Raw genomic sequence first — 20,845 nt, 5'->3', positions numbered from 1 at the left:
TTTCCAACTTAATCAGGTACTACCAAATTGTTTTCAAATGGGTGTAATGATTTCAATTTTCTACCTGCAGTACATAAGAATTTATTAGCAGTATCTTGTGGTTTAATTCACCTTTCCTGACTACTAATGAGGCTGTGTACTTTTTCCATTTGTTTATTGGCTTTTTGGCCATGTACTTATGTGAAGAGTCTGTTTAAATCATTTGCCATTTTTCCTCTGGGTTGTTTGCTTTCTTACAGATTTGTAGTTCTTTGTCATTACATATGGTGCATATCTCTTCTCCCATTCTGTGGTTCATCCTTGCGTTTTCCTTATGATATGTCTCTGGTCCTCTCCTCTGGGCACACCTCCTGAGTAACAGCATTAATTTCCATAGGAATAAATAATTTCTAAAGAAAAAACTCCCAAATTTATATCTCTAGCCCAGTCAGAACCTCTGTCCAACTGCCTTGTTTGTTCTCTCCATTTGGAAGCCCAGACATTGCCATTGAACTTCTGACCTTCTTACTCCAAACATACTCCACTTGCTGTCTTTTCCATCTTAAATGATGGTAACTATTCTTCCAGTCATTGAGACTCAAACCCCTAAGTCTTTCTTGATCCTTTTTTTCTACACCACTTCTAATCCATCCACAAATCCTATGAGGTTATTTCTTCAAAATGTACCCAGAATCCAAAGTTTACCATCTTCACTACTACTCCCTGAATAATCCACTCCATCTCTTGGCATGTATTACAGAATATCCTTCTAATATGCATTGCTCCCACTTTGGCCCCCAATCCATAATCTCTTCATGACACAGCAACCAAAGCAATCATTTTAAGAGCTATGTAGGATCATTTTGCTACTCTGCTCAAAACTCTGTGGTGGCTCCCATGCAGAATAAAAGCCAAAGTGCCGACAGTGGCTCCTAAACCTCTATCATATCAAGCCTCCAGACCCATTACCTCCCAATTTCATCTATCACTCTTCTCTCCCCATGACGTCAACCTAACCACACCAGTCTCTCTGCTGCTTCTCCAACATGGCAGGCACAATCTTACTTCAAGGCCTTAGCACTTTCCTATTCCTTCTGCCTAAAATACTCTTCCCACAAAAATCTATTTGGCTAGCTTCTTCTCCCAGATTTTGCTTAAATATTACCTCAATGACTTGAACTTACTTAAAACTTCAACTGTACCTATGCCCTTTACAGTGTTCTATATTTTTCCATGGCACTTAATCCCTTCTCTTGGTTTTTGATGCTTTCATATTTTCACATTTAACTGCTTATTGCTGATACACAGAAATACAATTTTTCATGTGAGAAAACGGAATTCTAATTACTTATCTGTAGATTCTTAAGATTTAAAAGTTTTCCACTTACACAATAATAAGTAAATGGCAGTATTAGTTCCTTCTTTCAATCCTTACATCTTTTTCTTGCCTTTCTGCACTGGCTAGAAATCCACAACAAAAATCAATATAGGTAAATGCAGCAGGCATCTGTGTCTTGTTTTTTTTTTTTTTTTTTTTTTTTTTTTTTTTTTTTGAGACGGAGTCACTCTGTCGCCCAGGCTAGAGTGCATTGGCGCAATCTCGGCTCACTGCAAGCTCCGCCTCCTGGGTTCAGGCCATTCTGCCTCAGCCTCCCGAGTAGCTGGGACTACAGGCGCCTGCAACCACGCCTGGCTAATTTTTTGTAATTTTAGTAGAGTCGGGGTTTCACCACGTTAGCCAGGATGGTCTTGATCTCCTGACCTCGTGATCTGCCAGCCTCGGCCTTGTTCTTGATTTTAAAGGGAAAGTTAACTTTTCACACTCGAACACAATATTTTGGGCAGGCTTTTTGTAAACACTTTATTTATGTTTGAGATGGAGTCTCACTCTGTTGCCCAGGCTAGAGTGCAGTGGTACGATCTTGGCTCAATGCAACCTCTGCTTCCTGGTTCAACTGATTCTCCTGCCTCAGCCTCCCGAGTAGCTGGGACTACAGGCGTGCACCACACCACACCCCGCTAACTTATTTTTGGTACTTTTAGTAGAGATGGAGTTTCACCATGCTGGTCAGGCTAGTCTTGAACTCCTGACCTCAAATGATCCGCCCATCTCGGCCTCCCAAAGTGCTGAGATTACAGGTGTGAGCCACCACGCCTGGCCTACATAAACACTTTTTTAAAAAGTCAGGCTTCAGTTCTATTCTTAGTTCACTAATTTTTATCATGAATTGTTACACTTTATCAAATCCTTTCTCTCCATCTATTAACATGATCATGACTTTTTCTTTTTATTCTGTGAATGTGGCAGATTACACTTACTGATTCTCTACTGGTAAACTAAACTTGCATTTCTTGTATAAACCCAACATGGTCATGGTGCATTGTCCTTTTAATATATTGCTGACTTCATTTACTTATATTTTGGGCAGGATTTTTGTTCATGATTGAGGCTGTACTATAATTTGCCTTTTCTGAACTACACTTAAGTTTGAGCTTTGAAGGTTATGTTACTCTTAAAATATATTGGGGACCCATTTTTTTCCCTTTAGAATTTATGGAAGACAATTTTTTTTTTTTTTTTTTTTTTTGAGACGGAGTTTTGCTCTGTCACCCAGGCTGGAGTGCAGTGGCGCGATCTCAGCTCACAGCAAGCTCTGCCTCCCAGGTTCACACCATTCTCCTGCCTTAGCCTCCCGAGTAGCTGGGACTACGGGCACCCGCCACCACCCTCGGCTAATTTTTTGTATTTTTAGTAGAGACGGGGTTTCATCGTGTTAGCCAGGATGGTCTCGATCTCCCGACCTCGTGATCCACCCGCCTCGGCCTCCCAAAGTGCTGGGATTACAAGCGTGAGCCACCGCACCCGGCCTTTTTTTGTATTTTTAGTAGAGACAGGGTTTCATCGTGTTAGCCAGGATGGTCTCGATCTCCTGACCTCATGATCCGCCTGCCTCGGCCTCCCAAAGTGTTGGGATTACAGGCGTGAGCCACTGCGCCTGGCCTTTTTTTGTATTTTTAGTAGAGACGGGGTTTCACCGTGTTAACCAGGATGGTCTCGATCTCCTGACCTCGTGATCCGCCCGCCTCAGCCTCTGAAAGCATTGGGATTACAGGCGTGAGCCACCGCGCCTGGCCGGAAGACAAATTACTTTATCCCTGAATGTTTGGTACAACTCTCAGTGAAACCATCTGGACCTGGAATTCTGGTTTATGAAGGCTGTTGATCTCTAATTCAATTTCTTTACAGGACAGAAGACAGTTTTCTTTTTCTTCCTCAGTCAGCTGGAGAAAGTTATGTTTTTCTAAGAATTTGTCCACATCATATAAATTTCAAACATATTGCCCTATAGTTATTCATTAGTTTTTCACTTAACATTTGAATGTCTACAAGAAAAGTGATATGTTTCCGGTTTCCTGCCAAAGATTTCAAGGTTGGCTTTTACTTCTCTTAGTAAGCATGGTTGCCTGACTGGTAATTCCAATATCTGAAGTATCTGCGAAGTCCATTTCTTTTATTTCTAGTCACTTATATTTATGGAATCTCATATCTTCATGTGCATGGATCTTTAACTGTGGGCTGAATATTGTATTTGAAAATTTATCAGCAGGAGAAGCTTGTAGCCTAGGATGACAGTAACTTGCTCCAGAAAATTCCATCTCCTTTGGCTAAGCACCATAAGTCTGGGTCTACCTTAATCCGAAACCAAAGCCTTGTGTCTCTGATTTACCCAGCTGATGCAAAACTAGTTCACTCTTAGCCTAAGCATGCAGCCCTTCATGATTCCAGCTTGAGGTAGGGTTGACTGATCACTCTCTCTAACTTTGACCAAAAGCAATCAACTGACTTCTGCAGCCCCAGCTCCACACAATGACCAAAACCACAATTTACTATCTCAGGTGTTTTTCTGGATGAATTCCAAGTGCCCTCTGAATAAAAGCAGCCTTCGGTGCTTCATTCCCACCCTCCTTCAGATCTCTGCCCAACATTCTTCACCATCATGTTAATTATTTAACAAAGAAGGATTCTGTTAAGCTTTTATCTTCAGTGAGGTATGTCTGAGTTATCTAATCTGCTATTTTCTACAGGAAAAGCCACAATATAACTTTTATAAAGAGAAAAAATAGCTACGTTCTTCCAGAAATTAGTTATTTGTTATTCTGATTCCTTGTTAGCAACACTGAGGACCAGAGTCAGGCCCTCACTTCTGAGCAGATGGCTTCAGGATAATATCAGACTTCCTATCTACTTGGAATACCTAAAGGGTTAAGCTTGAGTTTCCTGGATTTCCGGGAGCATGATGCCACTAAAAGCATTAACACCTTTAAAAAAAATCTGGTTAGGAGGAATATTAAAAAAAAAAAAAAAAAAAAGCTCCATGGAAAAGATTTTTAAAGTCCTTGCAGGGCACGGTGGGTGGCTCATGCCTGTAATCCAGCACTTTGGGAGGCTTAGGCAGGCAGATCACTTGTGGTCAGGAATCCAAGACTGGCCTGGCCAACATGGTGAAACCCTGTCTCTACCTAAAAAAACAAACAAAAAAAAATAGAAAAATTAGCTGGGCTAGTTAAAATTAACCCAGTTCTCAGGAGGCTGAGGCATGAGAATCACTTGAGCCCAAGAGACGGAGGCTGCAGTGAGCCAAGATCATGCCAGCCTGGGCAACAGAAAGAGACTATCTCCAAAAAAAAAAAAAAAAAAAAAAAAAAAAAAACAAAAAAAAAACAGAGAAAAAAAAAAAAAGAAATCCTTTAGGCTCTGGCATACTGAAAAATCCATTTTGTAAAAACTGGCATTTTCTCCTGAGGAAGAAAGAGTGTTTAGCCCAAAGAATTCATTCTAAGCTGAGGCATTACTGAAAATTAAAGGTCTCATCTTTCTTACCAAGTTTATGAGTGGAGGAAATAGGAAGGTGAGGACAGCAGCAGGATATAACTCTGTATTTTAAAGTAATTACCAACTGGACTGACTGTAAATTGTTTAAAAATGAAATGCAAAACATTGTAACATTTAGAACCACAAAGTTTTAAAGTTATTTTAAAACTGTTTCTAGTGATAGCTAGGGTCCATCGATAGTGGGGCCCTAGTATCCTTCAACAGACAAGATTCACCTTTCCAACTAGAAATAACAATATTTCTCCCACCTACTTTGGTAAATAAAGCAAGTTTAGCTCCAGCTTCATCTAATTATTTTTATCTTTCTTTTCTTCTATATTTATTTTTCCCTCTACCTACTTTTTTCTCACATTTTATGTCAAAAAAGTCAGCATAGGAAGCTTCTGAGCCCTTACTTTTGCCCTTATGGTTTTTTTTTTTTTTTCCTGGGGCGGGGGGGGGATGTTAGCACATCACATCTAGCCATAACCTTAGTACATGCGCACGTGCACACACACTTTAAAAGAAACTCAGTAATTTCAACACTGAAGAACTACTTCAGTTTTATTTTATTATCTACTCGTAACAAATTACATTGCAATGAGAGATTTTTGCCATGCTACTAACAGAATTCTGGCTTATAATTTGGCCACTGGTGGCTGTAGCATAAAATGCATTAAAAACAACCCAGTAGCTCTTTGTAGGCATACTGTGAATGCAATGTGTGAACCTCTTGCTCCTGAAAAGATCAGACAAAGCTGAGGTTCAGGCAACTTGGAATGAAAACAATAAGAAAAAGCTCTGTTCTAACTGTTTTGAAAGCTATTTTGTGATAGCAAATTTCTCTGATCAGTATTAAGGGCCCTGAAAAACAAGCCAGGAGGGCCACAGATCTAGCCATCTAAATATAAAGGACATACTTCATTTAGATCTCTCCCCTAACATACGGAGAACCAAGGTTTCATCTGAATGGATGCAATGGTATCATAGTCTTGACGCCTTTGAAATTAACTAAATGAAGTTTCATACATTATTTATCAGCTTGACATGTGATTTTGCTCCTTGCATAAACAAAATAATTTCATTGCCATCTTAGTGGCTTGGGAAACTGAAGAGGAGTGAGGGTGAAGAGGATGCTTCAGATTCTAGTGTACATCCTGGAAAAGAAGAGAATTGGGAGTCTATACTCACTTCCTTTGCCTGCAGAAATGTCATGCTACTCAGAAAAAGAGTCTTTCAGGGGTTAAGTAAGCATACACTCTAGAAAAAAAAGAATCCAGTAAGATGGTATTAGGATAAACCACTCCTCCAGAATTGACAGGACAAGTGAAAGAAGGCAAATGAAGTGCTAAGCCCTTTGTCCAGATGAACAGGCATATCTGGAGACTTAGAAATTCTTCTTCCCAGTTTTATTTCTGTGTAAATGAGATAGAAGAATAATTCTGTCGCATGATATCCTTCTGAACTGCTCAGCTATAAATCATTTGGCAGAAGTAGGTTCAGCAGTTTTGCCCACAACTTCCTTCCTGTCCTCTATTTATCATTTTTCCATAGATGCTAGAAAAACTCCAACTACTTTAGCTCCAGGAAGCATTCTTACCTCAGGAACCAAGTCAATAATAATAAAAATAAGCCGTATCACCTTAATAAGAGATCCAGGACTTTTCTTCTTAAGTATTTCCAACCATCAATGTGCCCCCTATTAGGATATGGCTATAATAATTTTTATTATAGTTAGAGCAGCATTATTTTCTCAGAATCATATCCTATTTCAAATGTGAATTGAAAGTACCATACTACAAATCTATTGATTATTTTAAGGTCTGAAATTTGCAAGCTGGATTAGATTGAAAAGATTAAGATATATGTAATATGCACTACTCTTCCTACCCCAGTCGTAATCTATGGTTAAAAAAAGTTTATTAACTTTTGTTAGTGGTATTTGTTGAGAAAAGTGTAGACAATCCAGAACAAGCTGAGTGTGCTCCCAAAGAGCAGGAAGTCAAGTTGATGCTTTGGCCCTGCATAAAAGCAGGTGGGAAAATCCACAATTGCTAAAACCATGATCAATCTCAGTGTCTGAGATAATTGATAAGTCTTCCAGTAGGCATTTGTGATTGCTGGTTAAGAGTTTGCCAGGGGAATTAGAAATTTTTTTTTTTTTTTTTTTTGAGACGGAGTCTCGCTGTTTCCCAGGCTGGAGTGCAGTGGCGCTATCTCGGCTCACTGCAAGCTCCGCCTCTCGGGTTCACGCCATTCTCCTGCCTCAGCCTCCCAAGTAGCTGAGACTACAGGCGCCTGCCACCACGCCCGGCTGATTTTTTGTATTTTTAGTAGAGACAGGGGTTCACTGTGTTAGCCAGGATGGTCTTGATCTCCTGACCTCGTGATCCGCCTGCCTTGGCCTCCCGAAGTGTTGGGATTACAGGCAGGAGCCACCGCGCCAGGCCTAGAAATTTTTTTTTAAATGAAAAGAAGTTTTACAATAGAGGACCAGTGGAGTGAATCATACAAAGACTGACAAGACAGTTAGGCTAATCATTAGAGCATTCTGATTATACTGGTTCTTAATGATGTGGGCAGTCCAGAACCTCCTGTCACTTGCAAATGAGCCTGACTCTGCAGGGGGGTTCAGTGCACTGCTGCCTATGACAAAGAGATGCTACTAGCATAGCAGGACTCTGAGCTCTCTAAGTCAAAGAAACAGAAGGAGGTGGTTTCAAAAGGTAAGGACAAACCAGGCATCACAATTTTTAAATTTCCTTTTCAAGAAATAAGATGTTTTCTAGTTACAAAAGTATCATGCTGCTATTACAGAACTAGAAGGAATAGGGCACAAAGAAAATAACATAACCTGTAAGTTCAGCACCCAAGTATAATTACTCTATAACATTCTGAAGAATGGCCTTTTAGACTTTTTTTTTTTTTTTTTTTTACCCCTAACGTACATGTTATACAGCAGGTCCTCAAACAATGTCATTTCACTAAAACGTTGATGGGGAGTGGAGTTGACTCCCCACTGGGGCCACCGTCTGTGTGGATTTCCTGTGTTCTCCCCATGTGTGTGCAGGTTTTCTCCAGGTACTCCAGCGTCCTCCCACATCCCAAAGATGTGCACAACATGTTAACTAGCATTGTTTAAATGGTTCCAGTCTCAGCCAGTGTGAGTGAGTGTGCCCGTGTGCCCTGCGATAGAATAGATCCTGTCCAGGGCAGATTTCCACCTTGTAACCTAAGCTACCCAGAACTGCCAAGACAGGTTCTGGCCACCTATCACCCTAAACTGAAATCACTCGGTAAGTAATTATCTTACTTGTTCTTAACTAATCTTTTTTAAAGTATACATAGCTCCGTTTATTTCAATGTGTAATATTTAAAGTGTTTGGGGTCTTTATTTGGAAGTTTGGTGATGTTTTCGTGACCAGAAATATGCAGTAGGAACTTAACTCTTGTTTGTGTCAATTAGTCTCTGGTAAAATTAGATTCACTGGCCAGGTGCGGTGGCTGACGCCTATCATCCCAGCACTTTGGGATGCCAAGGCATGCAGATCACTTGAGGTCAGGAGTTCAAGACCAGCCTGGCCAACGTGGTGAAACCCTGTCTCTACTAAAAATACAAAAATTAGCTGGGCATGGTGGTGGGTACCTGTAATCCCAGCTACTCGGAAGGTGAACCAAGATCGCACCATTGCACTCCAGCCTAAGTGACAGTCTCAAAAATAAACAAACAAATAAATAAGATTCATTATACGTCATTTCACTTAAAGACACAGTTTCTAAGAACTTATCGGCAACATTAAGTGAGAACTTACTGTATATTAAATTCTTTGAGACAGAGTCTCACTCTATCCCCCAGGCTGGAGTGCAGCAGCGTGATCTCAGCTCACTGCAACCTCTGCCTCCCAGGTTCAAGCAATTATCCTGCCTCAGCCTCCTGAGTAGCTGAGATTACAGGCGTGTGCCACCACACTCAACTAATTTTTTGTATTTTTAGTAGAGACAGGGTTTCGCCATGTTGGCCAGGCTGGTCTCGAACTCCTGGCATCAAAGTGATCCACCTGCCTCGGCCTCCCAAAGTGCTGAGATTACAGGCATGAGCCACCATGCTCAGCCTGTATATAAAATTCTGATGTTTGCTCACAAACGCTTCTTATAGGTTTTAATTACAAATAATGATTAAAGCACAACCTCTCTTCAAGGCATTCGAGAGTAGAATTTAGCTCTAATGTAGGTTCAAGTGGAACTTACCAAAAGTAATAGAGTTCTTTTTGGAACAATGTCTCACCAATCAGGTAGTGAAACCCATGGCTGGGCTCAGAAAGATGTAGACTTCTCAGTCAAGAGTTCTCACGAGATAAAGATACAATTTTGTGTCTGTACTGGATAGACACAAAAAAAAAGCAAGGGAGAAGAGTTGCATGCTCCCTTTTGTGTGTGTTTTCCTGTTGGTGAGGATGAACACATATGGAGGTGTTTAAGCCATCTCCCAAAATGGATCTTTTAAAGGGCAAATGGATTTACTCTCATGTATACTTAAGTAAACTTGATTCTATTTTTTAAAGGTATTGGATACCCAACTTGGCCATAGCAGACAGGAAGGGACATGTCTCTTCTATAGCAAGTCTCATTTTGTTCTCAGGATCAAAAAATCCCTTTGAAATGCACATAAAAGCATTGTCCAATCACTATCAGAAATAACAGCCAAAGCACTCTGACAAAACAAAAATTGATCTGTATATAGCCTCTCAGTGGCCTTTGGGTGAAAAATGCTGAACACTTTCATAGTGAACAGGTCAATGCACTCATTTGTCTGTGGGTGACACTTGTAGCATGATTTCTCTTAGCAGGCTTTTTTTAGCAAGGTCCTATGCAGAAGCAAACATCCTAGAAAGCCGTATTAAAATAATTACATAGTTGAAAAAGTCTATTGGTCTCAATTACTGCAAGAATCTTCCAGATGGAAAACAGTATTTCCATGCTGGGTGGCACAAAATGTGGGCATTCAACAAAAGACTGGTTGAACCTATTAAGGAAATACATATTGGGAGCCTGAGGGATAAGTATCATAGGCTGAACAGCCCTTCCCCTGCTGCAGCTATGATATCCCTGAACCAGACAACAATAGAGGGCAGGTTCTTAGGCATCATCAAAAAATAGACATGTTGTGATACCTGGTGTCTAAAGCAACAGATCTCCTATCATGCCTCAGAATGGCAACAGCTTCAGAACTTGCCAGAGACCTGAACCTAAAACTACCTGCTATCCATCTCCTTTCAAACACCTAAAGACCAGGGGAAGGGAATGGGCATTATTGCTTAATGGGCACAGAGTTTCAGTTTGAAAAAGTTTTGGAGATGGATGGTGGTGACGGCTGCACGACAAGGTGAAAATGCTTAACGCCACTGAATTGTACACTCAAAAATGGCTAAAATAGTAAACTTTATGTTATGTAAAATTTACCACAACATTAAAATAAAAAGCCTAAAAACCAAGCTGGGATGCATGACAGATTGTCTCAGGGACATGCTAACCATCCATCTGTCCAGATTCTACAAGCTGAATCACCAACAAGCTACAGACCCATCTAGAGAACCCCAATGTTTTCACAGAATCACACCTTCATACTACGCCCTTTCTTTTGGCTGAAGGCAAGCATAAGACATGCCCGCATGAAGGCTAGGGCTACACATTGTATACCACTTTTGGAAATAACAGTTTATTTTGTTCAGTTTATATACTATTCAAACCCTTTAGAAAGATCCACTATCCACTGAAAAATTTTTCCAAGTTTTTAGTCTATGATTTTTTTTCTCCTGACCAAGAACTACTGTTTTAGATATAAGAATTATGAAAACACAATCCCTATATTTCTGTGTCATAGCATTATTTAGAGGATGCTTGGAGCTTCAATTTTAAGTTCAAGCCTTCTTACACCAAGTATACAACTATAAATAACTTCCTTTGCTGTTGCATTATGTTGTTATGTTTTCATTCTTTTTTATGTTTTCATTTTTTTTTTAGTATCTTATTTTAAGGAACATCAATATCCTTAAAAGGTAGGTAGGTTACATAAGTGAATGAGAGGCCAATTACAGACTATATAATCACTCATGCTGGAGATACATAGAAAAAAGGAACATGATTTGGCGAGGTCTTGACTGTCCTATAATGTACTTTGGTTAAAGACTCCAAAAAACAACCATGTAAATTGAAGGAAAAAAAAAAAAAAAAGTTTCTTGCAGTGCCAAAAATTATGGCACCTGATTACACATACACCTAGGAAAAACAAACCATAATTACATCCCCATGATTCTAGAAGCACCAGGTAAAATAAGTCATTTAATGCTGCCCCAGTGAGACATACTAAAAGGTCAAACTAATCTTCTCCATCCATTTTTCTCTAAATCACAATGCAAATGAATAAACAAAAAGTTTCAGTACAAAAATTTTGCTATAGATCTCTGCTAGACAGTATGCCTGGGTACCTATTCTTCACATTTCAGTAACTACCATATAAATCAAATTTTGTGCAAGATTAACAGTATCTTTATTCAGTAATTAGGTAGAAAAATGAGACTAATAGAAAGACAGGGGTAAAAGCTGCCTGGAACATGTTATGGTCTTAACATTAAAGTTGCTACATCAGAGTTTCCAGTATCCTCTTACAGGATCATCTATGTGGGGAGGTAAGAAAAGAACTTAGGAAGATTTTTTAAAAAGCCTCAAATAACTTCTTATTACAACCTCACTAATATATATACTTCAAGCAAATTAATGAAATTGTTATTGATGATGTTAAAACATATGGGGGTGTTTCACAGACATCTAAAGACAAAATGGTAATAATGTTCTGATAATTTTATACCTGCTCACTATTTTGGACAAGCTATGTTAAATAATGAAAACTCAATATCCCACTTATTTTTAAGTTCATACTAACCCACAAACTTTCCCCTAAGCAAATTTTACCTTGTACTTTACCAGTAAGCTTTGAAAGGGGGAAAAAAAAGGAGGGGAGAGAATAAGCCTCTGAAGTAGAGAAATCAAACCTTCCTATATGTTTTGTGTGGCATCTTCTATATATTACTCGTGATCAACGTTGAGTTTTAATAGCAGTCTGATATTTGTTCAGTAACATATTACTCACCCATTTGAACATGGTTGATTGTGGGTAGTTTTAACTATCATGGATACCTTTCTACTTCCTAAAGATGTTTCACTTTATATCCTCGTATTTTAGTGCAAAAGACCCACCTATGACTGCCAGAAAGTTTATGTACTTATTATAGGCTCAACATAAAAGGAGAAAAATTTCACATTTGGCATTAGTCCCCATACTTCCAAAATGCTACATTCAACATCTCATGCCAAAATCTTGCGCTCATCAGCAATTTTTTGGAAATGCTCAGGGTACAAAATAGCTTACCTAACATATGCAGATAAGCTAGAAAACCACAGTCTTGACTATTACACCGCTGCCACCCTTACCTGGTATTTTGAATCTCCAAAGAACTTAAGCTACAACCTCATCAGCAAATGTTACAAGCAAAGTGCTATATCAAAGTCATTTTCTCCTAGAAAGGAAAATAGGCAAGGAAGATGAGGGAGTAGAAAAGATAATTTACCTGCATCAATTTTCTGGAGAGCTCATTAGTGAGGAACTCTTCTTCTTTCTCATAATTTACAGCAAGGGTTTCTTTCTCCTTCTGCAAAGCCTGAATTTTCTTGAATAAAGTGTTACTAATGAATTCTTCTTCCTGCTCAGCCCTGGCTTGCTGTTTAAAAAAAAAAAAGGAAAGAACAAAACAAAACACATGTTAAGGAAACAGGAAATTTACTAATTGAAATATAGTTCTTATTTCCAGAAAGGGTACCCATTTTAAATAGAGCTCTATTTTTAGCTGTGAACCAACACACCCAAGAAATGCAAAACAGAGGAATTCAGCAGTCTATAGAAATGAATATCACTATTATGCCAAAGAGCCCCCCTTTACTATGTGTGGTCCTTATTCTTAAAGTGATATTTCAAAGAAATTAGCCAAGATCACATTGCAGTTTTTATGAAATTGTCCCAAATCAATAACCAGAATACAGAAAGATCCTTCTAATGTAGCAGACGGGTCCAGTCCTGTGCTATGTACACCAATTCATGATAACTCTCACAGGTTGCTACATCTCGACGGTTTACAATTAAAATATCTGGGCAACATTTTTTACTGGAGCAGAGCTCAACTCACTTAAAAGTAGAATTATATCACCTCCTTATGATGTCACTTAAAAGGTTTGGATAGGTTTGGATATGCCATGAAAAAGGCATTATGGGCCAGGTGCAGTGACTTACACATGTAATCCTAGCACTTTGGGAGGCAGAGGTGGGTGGATCACTTTGAGCTCAAGAGTTGAGACCAGCCTGGCAGCATGGCAAAACCCTGTCTCTATTAAAAATACAAAAAATTAGCCAGGCATGGTGGCACATGCCTGTGGTTCCAGCTACTTGGGAGGCTAAGGCAAGAGGATCACTTGAACCCAGAAGACAGAGGTTGCAGTGAGCTGAGATCATGCCACTGCACACCAGCCTCGGTGACAGAGTAAGATGTTGTCTCAAAATAATAAATAAAATAAAAAATAAAAGGCATTACAAATGTACATGGACACATGTTCACTGAATAGCTAAATAATTACTAGAAAAAAAATTGCACCAAATGGCTGAAAACTAGTTATTAGGAGGTAGTGGAAATCCAGGGGTGAAGGGTAAAGGTGGGTGAGAGGGGCTCCATTTTTTACTTTATTTCCCTATTGGGAATTTTTTGGAGATGAAGTCAACAAGAGGGATTAGTGAATTGAATTTTAAAAACAGAAGAGAAGGGAGTCAGGCATTATTCAATGGAGATGAAAATATTCTTCTGTAGATACCCTCCTCTCTCCCTGAAAAAAATGTTTTAATAATTAGGCTTATTATTATTCTGTCTAAACAGAAAAGCCTAACCACCTTTGAAGGAAATTAATCTTTTGGGAAAGGGCGTCCATGTTTCAAACAAACTCAACTCTATTTAAAGAACTTTTTAAACCACAACATTTTGATTCATTTATACCAAATAATGCATTTGTTTTATCTGTCAAATCAAGGGAGGAAGAGCCACATGAATTCTAAGCCTCCAGCACCTGTCATTTATAATATTCCAAGAGAACCAGACAGGCAGAAGACAAAAGGGCACCCACATTAAACAATTACCACCTCTTACTGTAAAAGCCTCCGACAATCAATCCCAACTCTGGCGGTTTCAATTTCTGTATATACTCGCCAGCTTCCCCAACATCACACACTCTAATATCCATGGTTTCTGTGGAGTCCACCCTCCCTGCTTCCCATCACTGTGGCCCTACAGGAGGTATGCCAGCTTCTGGTACTGCTTGCTGAGCAACTCTACAAAGAGAGCCACACACAGTACACAGACTGAAAAACAGAGCTACACAAACACAAACAGTGGAGGCTTTGGGAGAAGGTCCAGTACTCACATTTTTAAAGCCATTCTGGGGTAGTCCAAGAGAGCTAAGCAACAAAGACAAAATCCTTCAGCTAATAAATTTGTATTAACAGCCAAGGCACCCAGTGAGCAGTGGTTCCCTTACATACCTCCTATTTCATTAACGCTTCTCAATGTCTTACTCTTTCCACTATAGTCAAGGAAAACTGCTGAGAACTGCTGAAAACGTCTCCTCCCCCTTTAAATAAATCCCCACTTGCCTTCTGAACTCTCAAACTTCAGGATTTCACACTAGTGCTATGGGCAGGAATCCAAAGTATTTATTTAAGACATATTTGACACATACATATCTAAGCCTGCCATCTATCCAAGCTACTTGTTTTTCTGGTTTTGACTGACAAAGTCCTATATGATTTGAATTCTGACTATTCTAAAAGTTAAAGAACAGAAAGGCTGAGAGGAACTGTAGTGCTCTTGCAGGTGGTTCTAGACTTGGCATTCAAAAGGGTGTTTGCCATAAACTCATTTCATTATCAGATCAGACTCAACTTCTTGCACATTAACACACATTTAGTATTTTAGATAACTGGTAAATTTTATTATAAGCAGTAAAAGTGAAGTGGACTCAGAGGCTAGGCAGATCACCTTTCCCTTTACACAGGGGCCTAGAAGTGATAAATAGAAAATAAGAAACTAAGAGATTATTCTTATGAGAAGTTGAAAATCAACCTTAAGAGTTTATTTGTGAAGCCACCCCTCCCCAATTCATCTAGCTACTAAGTCAGAGAGATAGGAGATTTCACTGTAACATAAAAAAGAACTTTCGGTAGAAAGTAGATTGTGGCTCTAGGCCAGGCGCGGTGGCTCATGCCTATAATCCCACCACTTTGGGAGGCCAAGGTGGGTGGATCACGAGGTCAGGAGTTCAAGACTAGGCTTGCAAAGATGGTGAAACCCCATCTCTACTAAAAATAAAAAAAATTAGCTGAGCATGGTGGTGAGCGCCTGCAATCCCAGCTACTCGGGAGGCTGAGCCAGAGAATTGCTTGAACCCGGGAGGTACAGGTTGCAGTGAGCCAAGATCATGCCACTGCACTCCAGGCTGGGTGACAGAGTGAGACCCTGTCTCAAAAAAACAAAACCAAAAAAGAAAGTAGATTAGTGGCTGAAGCGGAGGTGATCGGGAATGACTGCTCATGGCTACATGGATTCTTTTTGGGGTGATGAAAATGTTCTGGAATTAGGGCTAATACTTTATACAACCTTCCCAATATACTAAAAACCACAGAATTATATGCTTTAAAAGGGTGAATGTTACAGCATGTGAATTGAATTATATCTTGATTTTTAAAAAAGGACTCATAATCAACACACTGTATTCACAGAGGACCAGTTTCCTTTGCATTTCTTCCCAAGGACAGCAGCAAAATGTAAAAATGAAGAGAGCTAGGCCTGCTCTAAGTGTGCCTTCCAAAGATGTGTTACAGGTCCTGGGAGGCCGAGGCTTTGGCAAACAAAATTATTCACTGTTTTAGAATAGCTACTTATTTCTAAGCAAAGCTCATTAATAGAAAATGCAACTCTCAGGACCACTGAATGAACATGAGAAACTGTTCTGGTGCAGCCTGTTAAAATCTGGCTAACTTAACAAAGGGTTAACATTGCCTAACACAGCTTTGATCACAGGCCTCCTTTAGCAAAGATTTGCCAGTTCTTAGGTCTAATTGGGGGGTGTTATTCTGCCTCTTATGGCATCTAAACACCCAGAGAAAACATCAGTACAAGATTTCCAGCTCCCTCTTTTTCCAGCTGGTGCAGATCATCTTAGGAATGAGCATATAGACGAGTACAAAGGGCAAAATGCTATATCCAATACAGCCTCAGGTAAAAAAAAAAATTAAATGGATACAATGTCCTGACAATATGCACAAACTTAATTACCAGAGAATGAACCATGCATCATAAAAAAAGTATTAAGTGTCCATTTGACTTCTCCCTGCAGATTTCTCCCCATATTATGTGCAGTATCATCTCAATCTCTGTCTTAGTCCTGTTTGTTCCCTGCTAATCCCAAGGCAAGACTTTTTATTTAAGCTGTAAAACAAATTACCTTTCCAAGGTATTGCCCCAAAAGCAGCCAGCAAGGAGCCAGGTAGACAGTGGCCTACAAGCAAAGAAGCAAGCCCCAGGTACCATTCACAAGGCATGAAGGTGCACAGAGGGAAGAAAAAACAGGCTACCTCATGAAATCTCATTATCAGGTTTATCAATATATTTCCTTTTTACCTAAAATGCTTGCAAGTCTCAGCATATCTAAACACATCCCAATTCAAAATTAAAAATCTATTTCCAAAGATACATAAATGAAGCAAAGTTTACCTACAGCTCTGTAAATTCTCAAATGAAAATGTGAACAAAAAAATTAGAAACTCTTTGAAGGAAGAAACATTTTCCTACTGTTTTCTCTGTTTGTACGGTAGACTGGGAAAATCTGGAGGAAATAGAAAAATTTATGATATTTTCCTGTTCCATATTCAGGTTCTAGTTGCTATATTTAGAAATTAAATTTGGTATAATCATAATCAATTATTTGTGTAATTTAACACATTGCCCCTCACCCAGCAGTAATCACTGTCTGTTAATGTGAGGACTAGACCACAAAGCATCTCTTCATCATTCTTTTCCCATCTAAAATCTAATAAAAAGGGAAATTAAAGGGAGAGTAGGAACAGGAGAAATTTACAAAGTCCTGTGGGAAAAATAAACACCAAAAAAATTACAGAAAATATTTTATCCTGAGTCACCACATATTTAGGCAACCACACTCTAAATTAAATGAGCATAATTTTCTGCAGATAAGGAAAACACAGTTTGTTCTGACCCACTGCTACCATGACCTGAGCACAAATTTGATAGGAGATTCTAATGTGATTGTTTAGTGTTTCTGTTCTTTTATCAATGGCATTTTGGAGATCAAGGGTTAGTACAGAAAGAATTTTAAAACCCTTCACAATAGCACTCAACCACTGAAGAGAAAATCCAAGTGCCAAAACCAAAATCACATAGGGTGGTGCAATTCATAATCTATTAAGCATAAGAAAAAGAACGGTTCTCCAAAGCAAGAAATTATAGACATCTATTTGATAGCAGCCCTATGGATATATGGTCAGAAGAAAGTTCAAGTGCCTACCAAGATAACACACTTGCACAGATTTTTTTTTTTTAAAGAATTACTTTTAAGTTAGTTGATGACTTGTTTTAGTAACAAAGAATCATGAAACTAAGACATCTTGAAGCTTTAAGAGTCCAGGCAGGCTCGATTTATTATTCTCATTATTTAAGTTTACTAGTTTGTTGTCTAGTCACAAATTAATGATCTTAACATCTCAGTTTAAAACAGCATCTGAAACCACATCATTAGGATAGCAGGGACCACCCAACACACAGGCAACTGAATAAAAACTTGTTCTGTTTAAACTGTCCTTTCCTAGGTATACTACTGTACATAATGAGTTCTGGGAGATGGTCAGAGTTTAGCAGAACCCCTCATGACCAATGGCTGGCAACTCTTATAGGATTAGCTTGACTGTCGGTCACAGCAATGGGTTTGATAACACCAACCACTGTCCTGCAGACATCTGTTTAATATTTAAGTGCCGGTGCAGCAGGGGTAGGTAACAGATGACACAGAGGACAAGCCTGTGTGTGCCTTTATTTTTTCTATTAGAAGAAGCAAGAAGAGGATTTCAGTCACATGTCTGAGAATTACAATTCTCCATTTAGTCTTTGGAAGCCCTAGACTAGTATACGCTTCCTCCACATATTGCACACTAGCTCACAATAAAAGCAACTAATAGTTGATAACTGAAGCATTCATATTATTTACTCCATTCCAGTATTGCCAGCAAGTCACTAATATACACAGGGATTGGAGCAGGATCATTATTAGCCCTGGCAAATGCACTAATTCTGCCTCAGATACTAAGCCTAGGTCATTGTTACAGGACTGCAGAGCAAGAGAGAAAACAGCACCAAAGAGTGACTTTCTGGATAAGAATTCTTAAGTTACTAAATTTTACCAACTGTGGTTTCTCACAAATCAGCTTTCATGAAAGACCAGGTAGTCGTCACTGCCCACCGCCATCTGCAGTGGACAGACACATGTCCTTCTGGGCATGTCCTACTGCACATGACTAGAACACAGCTTTGCATATACACCTCATCATGTCAGTTCAAAAACACTCAACCTGGTCCATGCCTGGTTCAAGAAGATGGGTCCACTGGTCACTTGCTTGGATACAAAGCAATGAAAAATTGCTAGAAAAGTAGCTAAATATTTATGCTGGATTTATTATTTCCTTATGGCCAAGGGACACACAGTTGAAGTACTAGCCTGCAGACCACCCTTTAGAGGAGGTTCATAGACACTGTCAGACTTGACTCACACTGCCTGGTTTACAAGGTGGCTGTGCCTTTGTCCAGCTATATGACCCTAGGGGAGTCATAGAACCTCTTCAGGGTGCTGCTTTCTCCTCTAAACTGAAAATAAGGGCATCTCCCTCTGGGTTAGTTGTGAAGATAAACTAATTCACATGAAGAGCTTATCCTAGTGCCTTGCATGTGTTAGCACTAAAAAGATACAAAAAGGGTTAGGGAGGGGACATGAACACAATGATTAATGAGAAAACAAGGAAGGTTTCTGGAAAAAAAAATGTGTGTGTGTGTGTGTGTGTGTGTGTATGAAGGTAAAAGAATCTCATGTTGTATTCTCAAACAAATCAGACAAAAGACACAAACCACTATAAATAAGTTATAGCAGAAATAATCTATTTGGGATCCCATATATATGCACTAACTCCCCTAAATCCTCATCATTCACTAGCCTTCAGATATTCAAATTCTCAGAAACTATAAAATAACTTTATAAAACATTTAGAAAACAAAATATGATGAATGAGCAGCGAGAGACTAACACAAAAGATCAGGCAGCTTTGAAAAGAAAACAGAACTTCTTAAAATAAATGTTTAGATTCATCTTGGGTTTTCCATTTCAATAGCAAATCTGACACCACTGAATAGCAAAGCAAATAACCAAAGACAAACTTAACAATCCAAAATGTGTCACAAAGAAGCAAGATGATGGAAAATGAGAAAGATTATCAAAGCACATAGGAAGGAAAATGAAAAGATTTAATACACATGTAAGTAAAGACTAAGAAGACAAGTACAGAGAAAAAGAGGGAAAGCGTAACTGAAGATGATGGCTGGGAATTTCCCAGAACTAATGAAAGACATAAATCTAGAGATACAGAAACCACCTCTTTGGGAGGCTGAGGCGGGCATATCACTTGAGGCCAGGAGTTCAAGACCAGGTGCCCAATGTGGCGAAAGCCCATTACGACTAAAAATACGACTAAAAATTAGCTGGGTGTGGTGGCGCACGCCTATAATCCCAGCTACTCGGAAAGCTGAGGCATGAGAATTGCTTGAACCTGGGAGGCAGAGGTTGCAGTGAGCCAGTTTTGTGCCACTGTACTCCAGCCTAGGCAACAGAGCGAGATTCTGTCTCGAAATAAAGTAAAATAAAATACCTTAAGCCACTCTGGGTGGAACATTAAACCCTCCAATCCCAGAGTCCAAGCAAAAAGGCATTGCTTCAGCATGAGAGGCATAAGCAAAACTGGTCTGTGTGTGAAGCAAAGGTAGGAAACCTTCCCATCCCCAGGACTCAGACACAGATCCAATGCCCCTGAGGAAAGGCTGGAAACTCTTCTGCCCATATACACATCAGATTCAAGGCAGTTTGACTACCAGACAAAGAAAGGAAGAGGAATGCTGAGGAGACCCTATCTCCATGACCCAGGTACCAAGGCCTACCTTAAACTGGATCAGAAGAACTGAGAACCATTCTCCTGCCTCTACAATGAGCCCAGATTTGAGATCTAAACCACCAATGGTAATCTAATGCTGAAGAAGGGGCCAGGGCTAGATTATACTATAGCTCAGGCATTTGAGAACTTCTAAAAAAGCTGAGAAAATAAAGCAAGAACACTGAGGAAAGTGGGGCACTCCAGGCACTATTTTAAGTATAAGATAACAGCAGTTCACAGCTGGAAGAATTAAAAACCTGTGGTAGAATGAAGGAAATAACACGAAGACCCAAACTCAACTCAATTACTGATCAAATTAACTCACAATCCCGTATACATTACCTAATAGAAGAAGAGGCGTGCTCATTTCTAGGCATAAAAACTACTGGGCGCGATGGCTTACGTCTGTCATCCCAGCACTTTAGGAGGCCAAGGCGGGTGGATCACTTGAGGCTCAGGAGTTCAAGACCAGACTGGGCAACATGGTGAAGTCCCATGTCTATGAAAAATTTAAAAAGTAAGCTGGGTGTGGCTGGGCACAGTGGCTCATGTCTGTAATCCCAGCACTTTGGGAGGGTAAGTTGGGTGGATCACTTGAGGTCAGGAGTTTGAGACCAGCCTGGCCAACATGGTGAAAT

The 20,845-nt window shown here is 39.5% G+C and overlaps 1 protein-coding gene across 1 annotated transcript in view; it reads right to left on the bottom strand.

Moving 5' to 3' along the window:
* CCDC6 (coiled-coil domain containing 6) overlaps positions 1-20,845 on the bottom strand; it is a 116,983-nt gene that overhangs the window by 50,561 nt on the left and 45,577 nt on the right. Inside the window, exon 2 of the mRNA XM_054436352.2 lies at positions 12,478-12,627. Coding sequence (XP_054292327.1) covers positions 12,478-12,627 — 150 coding nt within the window. The remainder of the gene's footprint in view (positions 1-12,477; positions 12,628-20,845) is intronic.

The sequence above is a fragment of the Pongo pygmaeus genome, chromosome 8, assembly GCF_028885625.2.
Source record: "Pongo pygmaeus isolate AG05252 chromosome 8, NHGRI_mPonPyg2-v2.0_pri, whole genome shotgun sequence".
In the NCBI taxonomy this organism is placed as follows: Eukaryota; Metazoa; Chordata; class Mammalia; order Primates; family Hominidae; genus Pongo; species Pongo pygmaeus.
This window is presented reverse-complemented; position numbering and strand designations above follow the sequence as displayed.